Here is a 14,602-nt window from a genome sequence, read left to right on the forward strand (position 1 = left end):
TACAAGGGAGGGATTGGCTCAAGAATGTGTGGAAGGCTGGTGGAAAGAGAGAGCTGAAGTCTGAGAAAGGCTCTTTGTCTTTGTATCTGTCAGGTTATTTGGGGAAAATCATTCCCAGGTCTCATGTCCTGTGGAGAGTAAGGGCCTAGGAAAAAACGGACAATTCACAGTACATTCCCTGTAGCAGGTGTGGCTCCAGAGTGGATTATTCCCTGAACATTCTATTCTGACTCCCAAGCTGCTGCCCCTCAGGCCCCAGAAAATAGATTTGGACTGAGGAAAGACCTACGTTGACTGCTGTCATCCTCCCGCCTCAGGTCTGTGAGATCCAAGGGAGGAAGGGTCCAGGAGATCTAGTCCCAGGAGGTGCAGAGGGAAAAGATGCCAAGTGCCCCACCCTGGAGTGTGACCATCTTACAAGTTCTTAGGGTATTTCCTGTACCTAGGAGCAGGAAGGAAGGCTCAGAGGACAGAGCGAGTGAATGAGGAATGGCTGACTGGTCCAGCTCCCATGGATCGGTCTATACTCCTCTTAGTTAGCTACTGTCTCTGATTGTCCACCACCTTGACGTGGGAAAAAACCAAGGAGACTCACAGCAGAGACTGTTTCCTTGGCCAATTTCCCAAAACTTCAACATAGCCACGGAGCTTCTCTAGCTTCACTCTTTTATAAGAAGAAGCCACCATGGTCCTCCAAGGCCATGGACTTGGGTCCTCTTCATTAAAATCTTACTAGCTGGCTCCATCCCTTTCTGAACACCTACTTTTACGATCAAGACTGGGCTGCGTGCTGAGGGTGCAAGCGTGAGGAAGAAGCTTAAGATTTTGCTTTGACTGTTCCAGACAACGTTTAGAGCAGAGAGAAAGTGGTACCAGATCCCAGCCCCGCAGGGACCAAGAAGGCCAGAGCACCAGGTAAGCCAGCTTCCAATACCTGATGGAAAGGTGGAAGGGGCTGAAGGTCCAGGGACCATCTTGAGCAGATTTCCTAAGATCAGATGGAAAAAGTTGCAGACACACAGCATGGTGGGTTAGTTGGACAGGGCAGAGTAGATGGAAGTTCTGGGGCATCTTCAGGGGCTTTAAGGGGTGGTGACATGTGTCATCAGGTTGTTCTATGCAGGACCCAGACCCTCAAAAGGCTTTCATGAACAAAAACAGGTCCTCCTGCAAGTAGGGAAAAATCCTCAGAGGGCAACCACATCCACAAATAGAAAGGGATGTGTAGTAGTTAACTTGACTGTCAGAATGGAAACCCCCCTGGGGAACATGCCTGCCTGTCTGTGAGGGCTTATCTAGATTAGGTTATAGAGGTGGGAAGACCCACCCTACACATGGACAGCACCATTCCCTGGACTGGAGTCTCAGGCTGCATGGAAAGAGGAACCCAGCTGAGTACCAACATCCATCCCTCTCTGCTTGCTGATACAGATACAAGATACGGTGTAGGCAGCTGCCGCACCTTCCTGTTGCCACGGCTTCTGTGCGGTGATGACTGGAAACCTAAATGACCCTTCCTCTTTTAAGTTGTTTTTCTCAGGTATTTTGTCATAGCAAAAGGGGAAGTAACTAACGCTGGATGCCTCCCCGAATGGTTATACACAAAAACTGAAAGTGGAGCCCGGCTTCCTAACCCTACTCCCAGAATCCTCAGGGGCTCCTTTTCTAGACTCCATATGTGGGAGCTAAGCTCTGTGTTCAGTACTTCAGATGCAAGCTGCAGGCACTTTGCCATGCCCATCCCTTTCTTCCCTCCTACAAAAAGGCTGGACCTAGACTGATACCCACCGTCATCTCTGCGATGACCCTTCCTCTTTTCTGATTACAGGAAAGGGGAATATGCAGAAAGACGGCCCCAAGATAGCCAAAAGCATAGTAGCTGGGGGAGGGGGAGCTGGTGGCATTCCTCCAGTCATCAAGAGCCTGGTAGAGACTGGAACCTGAGAACTGCACAGCCATCCATGGGAACGGACTCCCCAGGGCATGTGGGTTCCACCTGACCTCATTCAAGGTCACAGCTGATTGGGCAAAAGGAATCCCCAAACCCAACATGCACCGATCAGATCCGTTGCCCCAAGAAGGGAGCAGGACGTTCTGAGTATCAGAATCTTAGCACCTCTTCCCAGCTGAGGGATTTCACTCAAGCGCAGAAGTGTCCTGTTATTGTTTCCTCATCTGGAGCATGGGAATAACAACAACGCTGACCTCATAAAATGGTTGTTTGGATTGTTTAAGAAAACAGTACATTTATAGTCCTTGTGCCTGCACCTGGCAAACAACCAGAGCCTGAGAAGTGTTAGCTCATCTTCCTGTTGCAGATTTAGGATCGGGATGAGAAGACAGCCTGGAGCCATCTGGGTAGTGGCTCGATGGAAACAAAACACCAGGGCGGTCATATGTAATCTGATCCAAATAATTCCACACACAGCGAAAGACCAACAACCAGCAGCAACCAGGCAAGGCCACAAGAGACAGCATCACAAAAAAATAAGGAAGAACCGTCCAAACCGAGACCAGAAAGTGACCAGAGCTGGTGGCTCTGAGACCTGACATGGTCTTGCTTTGCCATGATGCCCATTTAGGAGTTCCAGGTCTATCTTGACTCAACTATGGTAGATACTTGGTTATTATTTGCACTCTTTGGCCCCTTGACATAGCTGAAGAGTACAGAAGGATGTCTACTCCTCACTAGCTGGCACCTACTTGTGTGCTCAAAACCCTGGGCTGGGTGCTGAGGTCAGAAGCATGAGGGAAATGTTCAGGATATGCCTTGACTGTCCCAGACCACAGAGCATTCAGAACAGAGGGAATGCAAGCACCCAAATCCCACCTTCACAGGGACTGAGAAGGCCACAGCACCCAGGAAATCAGGTTCCAGGTCTTTTTTTCCCCTTACTCCAACGCCAGCACCAAGTACAGCACTAGGGGCCTGATGGTGTACAGCAAATACATGAGCCAGTGAACCAAGAAACACGGATGGACGAGGAGAAGGACGCACAGCTCAGCTACCCGGCTCTGTTGTTAGACCGCCTCCCCACCTCCATCAGGGCTGGATTATTTCACTACCGGCTGGCCTGAGGAGCAGGCCTCCCCCAGCACTCACCTGCAGAATGAGCAGCATTTGTATAACGGATGAGGGCAACTTGGACTGTGCCAACAGCAGCCAGTCACCCAGCTTCACCTTCAGCAGGACCAGGTCCCGGAAGCCCAGCAGGGAGATCTGGCGGATGGTCAACTCCTGTCCCTAGGGAAGAAGACAGGTGGGGTGGTGAGAGGTGAGTGTTTGCTGGATCCCCACCAGCCTCAAGTAGTTCAGGGGAAGTGTTTGCACTCAGGATGGACTGGACAGGCATGTGCAAAGCCTGTGGGCTGTTCCAGAAGACCCAGGTCTTGTCTCCTCTGGCATTAAGACAAGGTATGGATCAGCGTGTTTTTGATAACCCAACAACGATACAAGACACATATAATAGGGGCCATGCTGTCAGTGGTTGGCAAGGAGGGAGAAAGAGACAGAACAGATTACGACTCTCCCCCCCACACACACACCCTGACTTCAAGGCTGCTTTCTCAATTTCATCTGCTAAATATTTAAGTGCTCATCACAGGTCAGGCAACATCAGCCCTTACGTGGTTAAATAAGATGGTAGACTCTTACATAATCACAAGAAACTAAGGAAAAGTGATTTGTAAGTAGAAAAAGTGTCACTACTTCAGCTATTGGAGTAGTAGGCAGGAGATGAAAAATACCAAGAGTCACGAGGGTCTGCATTTGCTGGACTCTGTGTGCTGGGCAGGACCCTAAGCACTTAGATGTAAACAGTACATGTCAGCTCCACTTCTGCTGTGGTTTGTGTGTGTCCTTCTCAAACTCATCTGCTGGAACCCTAGGACTTGGGAGAGGCATTTTTACATTTTTGAAGATTTATTTGCATGTGTGTGTCATGGGGAGGGATAAACTTGACTAACCCGCACTGTCCTGATTAAATATGACTCTTCCCTGTGCCTATGATGGCACTTCCAAGTGAGAGCAGCACAGGAACCAGCAGACAGGACCAACCAGCAGCTCTTTCCACACGGTGGGCATCCTCCAATCAGCTGAGGCCTCTTCAGAGCTTGCAGTATGCTGTCTGTCTGTGGAGCTGGGGCCTGGACTCTCCTTAGAGACCCAGCCACGCTGTTGTCTGTCTGTGGTATTAGTAACCTTCTAGTAATCTGACTCCAACAATCCTCAATGGTCCCCTCAAAGCCATCTGAGATGTTGCAATGTATACTTCAAGAGGTTTTTTTTTTTCCTTTCTATAGCATTAAAATGATTACAAATTACAAATGAAAGGTTCTTTTACTTGGTCTTTGTTAGGTCACAGGCACTACATATGTCTATAAATGACATTCTTGGCTTAGCTCAAGCTGGACTAGAGGATTTCTGACTGTTAAATAAAACCCAGCATTCCCTAGCAACTTGTGGAATGGGTTTCCACCCATCAAAAGGAGTCATTGCCCTTGCCTCTGGCAGAAGGGACATATGGCTCTCCACTGACATATACCAGAAGTGGTTCCATATCAAAGCCCATGCAGGCCTCCAGGCTCCCTCAGTCCTCATTCACAAGTACTTGTTATACATCTCAAGGCCCCACACTAGAGTTCTGGCCCTTCTCACTCCCCTAGCTCTTCCTGCACTGTGCTAGCTCCCAGGCTAGTCCAGATCCCTTTTTAATGGCAAGGTGTTTCCTTGTTACAATCCCCCTCGTTCTCTGCTTTCTCTTCCCCACCATTCTCTCTCTCTCTCTCTCTCTCTCTCTCTCTCTCTCTCTCTCTCTCTCTCTCTCTCTCTCTCTCTCTCTCTCTCTCCCCCTCTCCCCTCCCCACTTCCCTAGCTCATGTCCAGTCTGCTTCTTTTTCTCTTGGCTCTGGACTCTTCCAGATGCCTCTAGATATTCTCTCTCTCTTAACCACAATAAAAAAACTTCCCCCTAATCACGGAGTAGACATCTCAGTGGTTTCTTTACTGCGTCCCTCACATACACTCTTATTCTTTCACTACCTAAAATGCTGAGGAGCTGGGATTACCCATGCTTGATAGCTGGATGGCTAGGATGCCCGACCCAACACCAGCCTTCATTACTGTTTATGCCAGGCTGTTTGAGGACAGAGGATGCTGGGGGAGGACAGGAACTCGTCAACTTTCGTTCACGCCCCCTCTGTGGTGTCCTTAGTAGAACTGCTGGATTTAAGTCATGCAAGGCAGAGAAAGAGAAAAAGGCAGGCAAGGGCAAGTAGACATTTAGAAACTAGTCTGAATGTCAGTCTGGAGGAAAGGGGAGACAGCAAGGAACAGGAAGGCAAGTCCAGAACTCCCCTCCCCAACCAGCAACTGCAGAACTACTTTGCATAACTGGAAGCCCCTCGAGGCCACCCAGGCACTGGGGGCCTTCCACTTGCCAGTCATAGGGATGACTCCTGGTACTTTGTCATTTTGTTTTGGATTCCACTTTTAAACCATTAGGTAACAGATATTTCTAGGTTACGATTCAGTTAGGACAGGGTTCGGGCAAGCAGAAGTCACCTTCCGTAGCTTTCTGGATATCCATATAAGAAACCACCCTTCAAAGACTTGTATTTATCTTCTGGATTTTTCTAGAAAGTTTTTACTTCTATAGAATTACACACATAACCTTTGAACACACATAGAAACCGTATTTTGCATGCCTTTATTTAGCTTAGTTTAACTTGGATATCTTTGCATATCAGCCCACCTTGCTTTTCCCTTGCTCCATCTTACCTTAAGGCCACACAGTATTCTAATAAGTGAGTGTACTCTACCTGCCATTTCTTCAACTAAAACGCCTTTTATACTACAACAATGCTGTAGTAAACGTGTTTATCCATGATTCTCTGGACACTTTGGTTAGTGTATCCAGATTGTTACCACTCTTTCAAAGAAAACAGACACTATCAAAACCACCTTTAAAAAGGGATGGGGAGATGGTGGTTAAAGTGAGTGCTGAACAAGCCTGAAGACCTGAGTTTTAGCCGCCAAAACCCACATTCAAAAGACCAGATGCAGTCTGTAATCTCGAAACCAGACAGGCAGAGCCAAGAAGATTCCCGGTCAGATAGTCTAGCCAAGTCAGTGAAATAACAAGTTTTGGAAGACCCTGTCTCAAAAAGGGAAGGACACCTGATATTGGCCTCTGGCCTCTACATATATACTCACACATGTATATTGTGTGTGCGTGTGTGTGCGCACACGCGCGTATACCTGGGCACACACACGTTTTCTGGATACTGCCACATTAGCCTCTCAAAAGAATGAGCCGGCTCACGCTCCCAGTGAGTATCTGAGAGCACCTTTTCTCACACAATGGAGGGGATGGAGATGACTGCTGGAGTGGGCAAATATGGTGGGCATTCAAGAGCAACCCATTCCAAACCCACCGGCTCGACCAGGCCAGAGAAAAACAGATGCGAACAATTAGGGCAGCGTCTCTTTTTTTTTTTTTTTTTTTTTTTTTTTCGAGACAGGGTTTCTCTGTGTAGCTTTGCGCCTTTCCTGGAGCTCACTTGGTAGCCCAGGCTGGCCTCGAACTCACAGAGATCCGCCTGGCTCTGCCTCCCGAGTGCTGGGATTAAAGGCGTGCGCCACCACCGCCCGACAAGGGCAGCGTCTCTTACTAAACCACTTTCAATCCAGGCTGCTTTATGTCTACGGCCCCAGCAGCCACAAAGGCTTTTCCGCAGGCAAAATCTGCCTTCTCGGACTGTCAGGAAATGCACTGGAAGGGAGACATGAGGTGCCCAGTTTATACCAATAGAAACAAGTCAATCGCTGCTTCCTGGGACTTCCATTCACAGCCATTAACCAGGGCCCGGGGGTGTCCTCAGACTGAAACGGCAGAGAAAGGACACCTACTCATTCAAAAGCAAGTCTATCTTGGTCCTTTGAACAGAAAATCACCTCCATGGTACCCAATGTACAGGCCATCCACTTTGGGTGCCTTCTACCTTGGTGCCCATGTGTTATAGGCTCCCCTCACCCCCTTTGAATAGTCCGTCCATGCTTTGAATCTATGCCTCTCCCACTCAGTCTCAGCTAGCAAATACAATCAATGTGTCTGCACAGACAGATGCCATTCAAGGTCAGCAGGGGAAGAAGGTGGCCAGGGCGCGAGGGCCACTTAGTTGCTGGGAGTGAGAAAAGTGAAATGAGCAATACTTCATATTGCCAGATCTGACTGCTTTTTTTTTTTTTAAGAGAATCAAAACAGAACCATCCTAGGTCTGGAGGACTGTGCTCCTGCCTGGCTCTGAGCCCCTCCGTGCCCATCCTGACCCACACTCCACATTCTATAGCCATCACCATTGTGTAGCGGTTGCTACACAAAGGACCCTGATTTGCACATCCCTTTCCTTTGGGTTATAAACAGATCAAACACAAGATACAGGTTAAATTCTGTTTTCATATACACGTGTGTCAGAATCCATTCTTTGACATTTATATAAAATTCAAAGTTAAGGCAACACCTTGTATATTTATTTGCTACATCGGCGAACCCTACCCTCAGGTCTATCTCTCTGAGGACCTGCTGCTCGCTAAGGGGTGACCGCTGCAAGGGGAAGGGTATCTGTGGGGGCAGAAGCTGCAGGGTCTCCAGCCCCACTGGTCCAGACTGAGGCTGATGAGAGGAACGGGCTACAGGCTACTACATGCACTGTGTTGCAGGAGCCGTGAGAGGCAAGTCTGCAATGGGAAGTGACGTCACTAAACATCATTTTAAATATTGGGTATGGAGCACAAGGCATCCCATGCTCCTTTAAAACACCGTGAGTGCAAACAATCTCCTGAGGCCTTCGCTGTGGAATGAGGAAATTCCAACCATTGCTGGTGGCTCCGTTTCCAGTCTGCTTATTACACTCACCCTTCAACAAAGCCAGACCAGGCAAAAAAAAGCCTTAACCACGGGGTGCGGAGAGGACTGTGAGCAAGCTGCAGGTATGTGAGAGCAATCTGGGAGAGGAGTAGCTCGCCAATTAAACTAGACTGCCTGGGCAGCAGGGCTCAGAGACCTGCCTGTCTCCTGCAACCACTGAGGTCAGGATGTGTGGCTCTACTGACTTTTAAATGGATGATGAAGATCTGAATTCAGAGCCTCATGCTTGCCATGGCAAGCTGTTCAAATAGCCTTCCCTAACTCCCACATTCTAGAAAGACACTTATTATCGTTATTCCTTTAAATTATATGTATAGGCTTGTATCTCTGTGGGGGCTTATGCTTATGAGTACAGGGACCCATGGAGTTCAGAGGAGGGCATTGGCTCCCCTGGAACTGGAGTTACAGGCAGTTGTGAGCCATCCTACATGAGTGTTGGGAATTGCACCCAGGGCCTCTAAAAACCATTACAAATTCTTAACTGCTGTATTATCTCTCCAGCCCTAAATCCCAATCCCACGTCTTTCAGGGACTGAATGAATGGTGCTGTATACAAAGTTAAACACCCCCGAACTAACACTGCACAACTCCAGCCTGCCCGTTCCCCACTCCTCGGCCAGCACGGTTAGATCATGTAGTTCTTCAGGTGAGAGTCCATCACAGACAGCAGGGAACGGTATCCTTCCTCATGACTTCCAGACAACAGTAACTTGCTTAATATGTGTTTCAAGGAGACCGGGGTGGGGGTGGGGGTGGGCAGCAGGGTATAAGGGGGTGAATATGATAAAAGTGCATTAGACACATGTGAAGCTATCTGAAAAAATCAAGACTTTCTGATCAATGTGCACTAATAAAGTATTTTAAAATTGTGCTTCAAAAAAATGCCAGTGAGGAGAGGTGGAGTGAGAATGGAGGAGAAGGAAAAAGAAAACCCACCCTGCTCAGTATATATACCATCTGAACCACAAGACCAACAAGATCCTCCAAATTGCTGGTTATATATAAGACTCTCTTCACTTGAAGTCAGGGGCTAAATATAGACCCAGAGAGTCCTCAGAAGCCCTCCATCGCCCTTTCTCACCAAGGTGCCCACCTCTAGACTGTCCCCCTCTTAGCAAGAGGCCTGATCACCAAGGTCAGTGGAAGAGACAGGCTGTTGCATCCCAGTGACACTAACCTGAACCGGATAAAATATCGCCTGCAGGGTGGGCAGAGTCTCGGTGAAGAAGTGGTCCCAGACTTCAGCCAGAACCTCAATCCGACTGTCACCTACACATGGGAGAGAAGATGGGAGAAAGAAGAGAAAATGTCATCACTGCCAGGAGGGGCCAAAGAACAGCTCCTCCTCAAATGTGAAGCTGCATTCACTGGGGAACTCGTAGCCCGGAGCTGCTGACACCCAGAGATCACAGCCACAGTGCTCCAGGGTCTTTGTCCCTGCTAAGGCCATCAGGAGAGTTCCTCGTAGGATACACACAGCAATTGAAATCCAACATTGCTGGTGAGATCCTGAATGTAAGTTGAGGAACAGCCTTTGCAGGACCAGGGAGAGGGTGTTTAAGCCACAAAGTATGACAGCGGTCGGTGTACCATGAAGTGGTACCCAGGGTTCACATGGTGGAAGCTCAGACACCAGGGTGGCAGGTGGGGAGTGTGGCTGCATGCTTGTAATCCCAGTACTTGGGAGGTAGAAGCAAAAGGGTCATGAGTTTAAGGCCAGCCTGGGCTATGTACAGTGAGTTTGAGGCTAGCCTGTGCTCTATAGTAAGGATGGCAAAAGAGAATATTTAAGAGGTGTGACCCAGTCAGAGGTCATTGGGAGCCCTGACCTTGGAACAGACTAGTGTCAGGCTGCAGAGCGAGGCTCTTTTGGTGGGGGCTTTGAAAATGAGCTGTGTGAGAGGCCAGCTCCCACCTTTTCAAGGGTTCTTATGAGAAGGAGAGAGGGATAAGAAAATATTAGATAGAAAGAGAAGAGGAGAAAGACAGAAACACAGGATAGCTTTGGGAGGACCTGGGTCAATGCCCACTGGTCTTTTCTGTTTACTCAAAAGGGCTTTTTATAACAATGCCCCCTTGCTAGATCAAAGCACACCATACAGCCAAGTGTAGACCCTTCCAAACACCTGGTAAACACACCCTTGATCAAATTATCTCCTTATGCAGCCCTGCTGGGTAAAGCAAGCTCAGATTGGTTTGCTCTGATGGGCCTCCACAGAACTGGTCTCTGGCTTCTGCTCTGGCTTCCTGGCTCCCCATGTGATTCCTTCCACACTTACCTACCACCACAATGCTACCCATCATGAGGCTCCTACCAGAAGACACACCAAAGTGTTTGAGCATCCAAATCAGTGAGCCAAGTCAACTTCTTATTTAGAAAATGACCTTGGATTTTTTTTTTAATAGCAAAATTCAAGTGGGAAGCCTCAACTGGAAACACACTAATGTGCTTTTCTATGCCCAAACTCAGAAAGGGGAGGTGAAGGTTTACAATCATGTGACAATCGATATCCATGAGTGTTTCGGCATCTTCAGACACTGTGCTAAACTACTGATCAGTACGATGTGAGTAGGTCCTGTTACCCCATCTTATAGGCTCAGAAACCACAAGGAGCTAGGCTAACAACACACAGCTCAAAGGCAAAGCTGGGGTCCCTGACCTCATGGTCTTTATCTGATTGTTTTGAAGGTTGTTTGCACAGTTATACACTCATCTGTTTGCAGTTATACACTGCTCCATTTGCACACTTGTTATCCACTGCTGTTTGCACAGTTATGCACTGCTGTTTGCAGTTATACATTGCTCCATTTGCACACTTGTTAATCCACTCCTTGGTTTGCAGTTATATACTGCTCTGTTTGCACAGTTCTACACCTGCACAGTTATACACTGTTGTTTGCACAGTTGTATACTAATCTGTTTGCACAAGTTATCCACTGCTGTTTGCACAGTTATGCACTGCTGTTTGCAGTTATACATTGCTCCATTTGCACACTTGTTATACACTCCTTGGTTTGCAGTTATATACTGCTCTGTTTACACAGTTCTACACCTGCACAGTTATACACTGCTGTTTGCACAGTTGTATACTAATCTGTTTGCACAAGTTATCCACTGCTGTTTGCAGTTATACATTGCTGTGTGCACAGTTGTACACTGATCTGTTTGCAGTTATACACTGCTGTTTTCACCATTGTACACTGATATGTTTGCACAATTATACACTGTTGTTTGCACAATTATACGTTGCTGTTTGCACAGCTGTACACTGCTCTGTTTGTACAGTTATATACCTGTACAATTACATACTGCTGTATGCATAATTGTACACTGATCTATTTGCACAGTTGTACACTTACTGTTTGCAGTTATATACTGCTCATTTTGCAGTTATACACTGCTGTTTGTATAGCTGTACACTGATCTGTGTGCACAGTTATACACTGCTGTTTGCACAGTTGTATACACTGCTCCGTTGGCTCGGTTACATACCTTGGCCTGATTCTGGGTTTGAGCTGTCAGGTGAGAAGCAGTAAGATGATCTACAGTATCACCTTCACCCACGGTTGCACCATAGCTGGGAGGCACCTCCCAACGGTGCCTGCTCACCCCCGGCACCAGGAAGCCAAATGCCACCCACAGGCTGAAGTACACAGGTCACCTCATGCCACTGAAGGGATGTGAGAGGAGAGGGCCTGGTTGAAGTAGCTGCTGCTTAATGACCTAGATATCGGAGCTCATGGGCTACTGTCTGCTCATCCTGAGCAGAGAAACTGGGTCAGCCAAGACAAGACACCCAGAGATGCGTTTGGCAAAACACCACTAGTTCCAAGGAACGAACCTTGGTAGATTCATTTAGTGTCTCCCGTCTATTAATTTAATGGCCAATAAAGGCAGTAGTTGGGGAGAAAGCACAGAACAAGGACACAGCTAGTCGCCAGCAGCTGCTGGGAGGTCAGGCTGGACGCAGACCCGTGCCATGCTCTGTCTTCCCTGGCAAAGCAAATTCATCAAACGTTGCTGGAATTGACCCAGGCTAGAACTTGAGAAGCTGAGACAGGTTTGTCCTGGGCCAGGTTTGTCCTTCTTACATTTTAGGTGCAGAGCACCAAGCCAGACACATCAATAAACCACCAGGTAAAGGCCAGAAATAGCAAACAATGGCAAGTGCCAAGTGTGTAGGTTTCTGCACATGCCAGGTCTCTCAGGGGCAGGAGGTTCCTATCTAACCCAAATAGGTGACGTTCCAGTCAGTAAGCCTTTCTAGTGAGTAGGGACATTCTCTGTTTTCTCTTAGGAGAAGGACACTTCTACAATGTAGACTACACAACCACGAGGCTCTGTCTCCTTCTCTCATGTCTTCATCCTCAGCTAGATTTTCCTCAGTCTTTGAACTGTGGCTCTGCAGGCTTGATCTCAGCCCCTCATATTCATCAGGCTTCCTCATACCACAGAGCCTTTGCCTATGGTAATTCCTCTGTCCAGACTTCTCCCCCCACCCCCTTTGTCCAACTTGCCTGTTAATCCTCCTTGTTTCGGTTCAGATTTTATTCTTACAGTCTCACTTTATTCCTCCAATGAATCAAATCCCCTCCTGTGTATGTTAGTAGTACTAGTCTTGGTTACACTCATACCCAACCACTCACACGCAACTGACAAACTAACACATGGTGACTTGATTCATACATGTTCCCATTTCCAGGTTAGCAGCCTCAGCATCTAGCAAAGGACCTGGCATCCAGAAAGTGACTGATCGGCCACACAGAACCACCTTGCAGATGTATGCAATGCGCATGCACTGCAGGGATGAGGCAGGGGAATCAAAGGGTCATCTGGTTTCCCAAATCCAAACTGAACCCCGAAGAGGAATGAAGGCTATTTTGGTGGCTTTGTTCATGACCCATACCTGAAGCCTTTTACAATGAAGAAAAGGAGGGAGAACCCTGTGATGCAGGGCTGTGCCTACTTCCATGCTAAGATGGAGGCCTCGTGGATGCTTAAAGGAGTCCTTCCACCCTGCAGCTGAGAGGTACATGCTGGGACGCTGGATCTGACTGATGGCTATAAAGGTCAGGAAGGAAAGAAGGTTCCAAAAAGTGTTCTGTCAGAGCAGCAGGCACAGACCAACAAAGGAAGAAAGAGGTAAAGGAAGCAGACAGCTTCATGTCCAGAAATAGTCTACTAAGTCAGAGTCAGCTCCCTACAACGGTGAAGGTGTGAATGGAAAGTTCTAGATGTCTGTCATCGAATCTGCCGTCTGATATACCCCAGGAATCAGATCAGCAGCAGCACACAGGTTGCTATCAAAAACATCCTGAAAAGCAAGGCCAGCACAGCTGTAGGAAAGACTACCAACAACATGGAGTCTCCTGTCAGCAGCTGCCGTCAAGTATGGCTGAACACAATAACAAACCCAAGTACAAGTAGGAAGTGCCAGGGCACCTTCACCTAGGAATGGCACAGGGCATCCTGGTCATTCTTAAATTTTATTTTTTGTGACACGAGAACCCTTTCAACCAAACAAAACTATTCTTGAAGTTCTAATACATGAAATCAATGAATCATTCTGTCTGAAGATGAGGATGTCTCTTATACGTCCTTCTGTGCCTGTTCTGCGTACAGAAAGGGCTCCAACACCACAACCCTAAGACTAGGAAGTCTCGTGGGAATGCCTGCAATGCATCACCAGGTCCGTGCTTTGGGTTTACAAGCACAAAATCTTGGATGATCTTTGGTCATCCCATCTAAGCTCTATCTCTGAGTTTCCACTCTTGAGTCCATCTCTGATGATAGTCACTTATATCCATACTTCCACCTTCCTAATTTAAGGACATCTAATTCTCCCCCCCCCCCCCGCCCCCCCCCCTGCAGCTGAGGACCGAACCCAGGGCCTTGCACTTGCTAGGCACGTGCTCGACCACTGAGCTAAATCCCCAACCCCGACATCTAATTCTTACTCAATGCCTGCTTTATAGAGCTGGTTTTACACATTTCCAGGAGCTGTAGTAACGTCCCAGAAGACTGACATACAAGCTGAGTGGCCAGGAACAAGTACTTCTTGTCCCTCCCTTGAGGGCTACCTTCCACATCTGTGTACTAATCTGACTCCCAGATGCACAGAACTACTAAATTCTGGTCAAAACAGGTACCACTGATGGACGAACAGATGAAGAAAATATTATCTAGCTATACACTGGAGTACATGACTTCGAAAACACATGGTATCTTCTGACAGGTGACAACACATACAGACTTGGAAGAGATTATGTCCAGTAAAAGAAGCCACTTACAAAAATGCAATTACTGTATGGTCCCTCTTAGTCAAAACTCTGGAAGCAAGGCGTGAATGGTGGTTGTAAAAACATGGGTGCTCAATGGTGTGGAATTTCTAGTTTCGAGGTGAAGAACTGGAGGCCACAACATAAAGATAAGAAAAGTTAGTGCTGTGAACTGTGAGGTGGTGGTGACAGGGGGACATTTTAGATCATATGTTTTATCCTAATTTCAAATGATTATTTTAATTTTATGTTGTGTTTGTGTGGTGTATGAACCGCATGTGTACATGGGTGCAGGTGCTCAAGGAGGCCAGAAGAGGGAGTCGGATCTCCTGGAGCTGGAGTTACAGGCACTCACTCCTGAGTGCCTGATGTGGGTGCTAGGAACTGAACTGAGG

At 47.7% G+C, this 14,602-nt stretch overlaps 1 protein-coding gene across 1 annotated transcript in view; it reads right to left on the minus strand.

The window, feature by feature from the left end:
• Prr5l (proline rich 5 like) overlaps positions 1 to 14,602 on the minus strand; it is an 85,770-nt gene that overhangs the window by 16,656 nt on the left and 54,512 nt on the right. The window contains exons 6-7 of the mRNA XM_042275798.2: positions 9,106 to 9,197; positions 3,104 to 3,244 (exon numbers count right to left, since the gene is read on the minus strand). Of these exons, the coding sequence (XP_042131732.1) occupies positions 3,104 to 3,244; positions 9,106 to 9,197 (233 nt within the window). The remainder of the gene's footprint in view (positions 1 to 3,103; positions 3,245 to 9,105; positions 9,198 to 14,602) is intronic.

Source organism: Peromyscus maniculatus, chromosome 4 (genome assembly GCF_049852395.1).
Source record: "Peromyscus maniculatus bairdii isolate BWxNUB_F1_BW_parent chromosome 4, HU_Pman_BW_mat_3.1, whole genome shotgun sequence".
NCBI classification, from domain to species: Eukaryota; Metazoa; Chordata; class Mammalia; order Rodentia; family Cricetidae; genus Peromyscus; species Peromyscus maniculatus.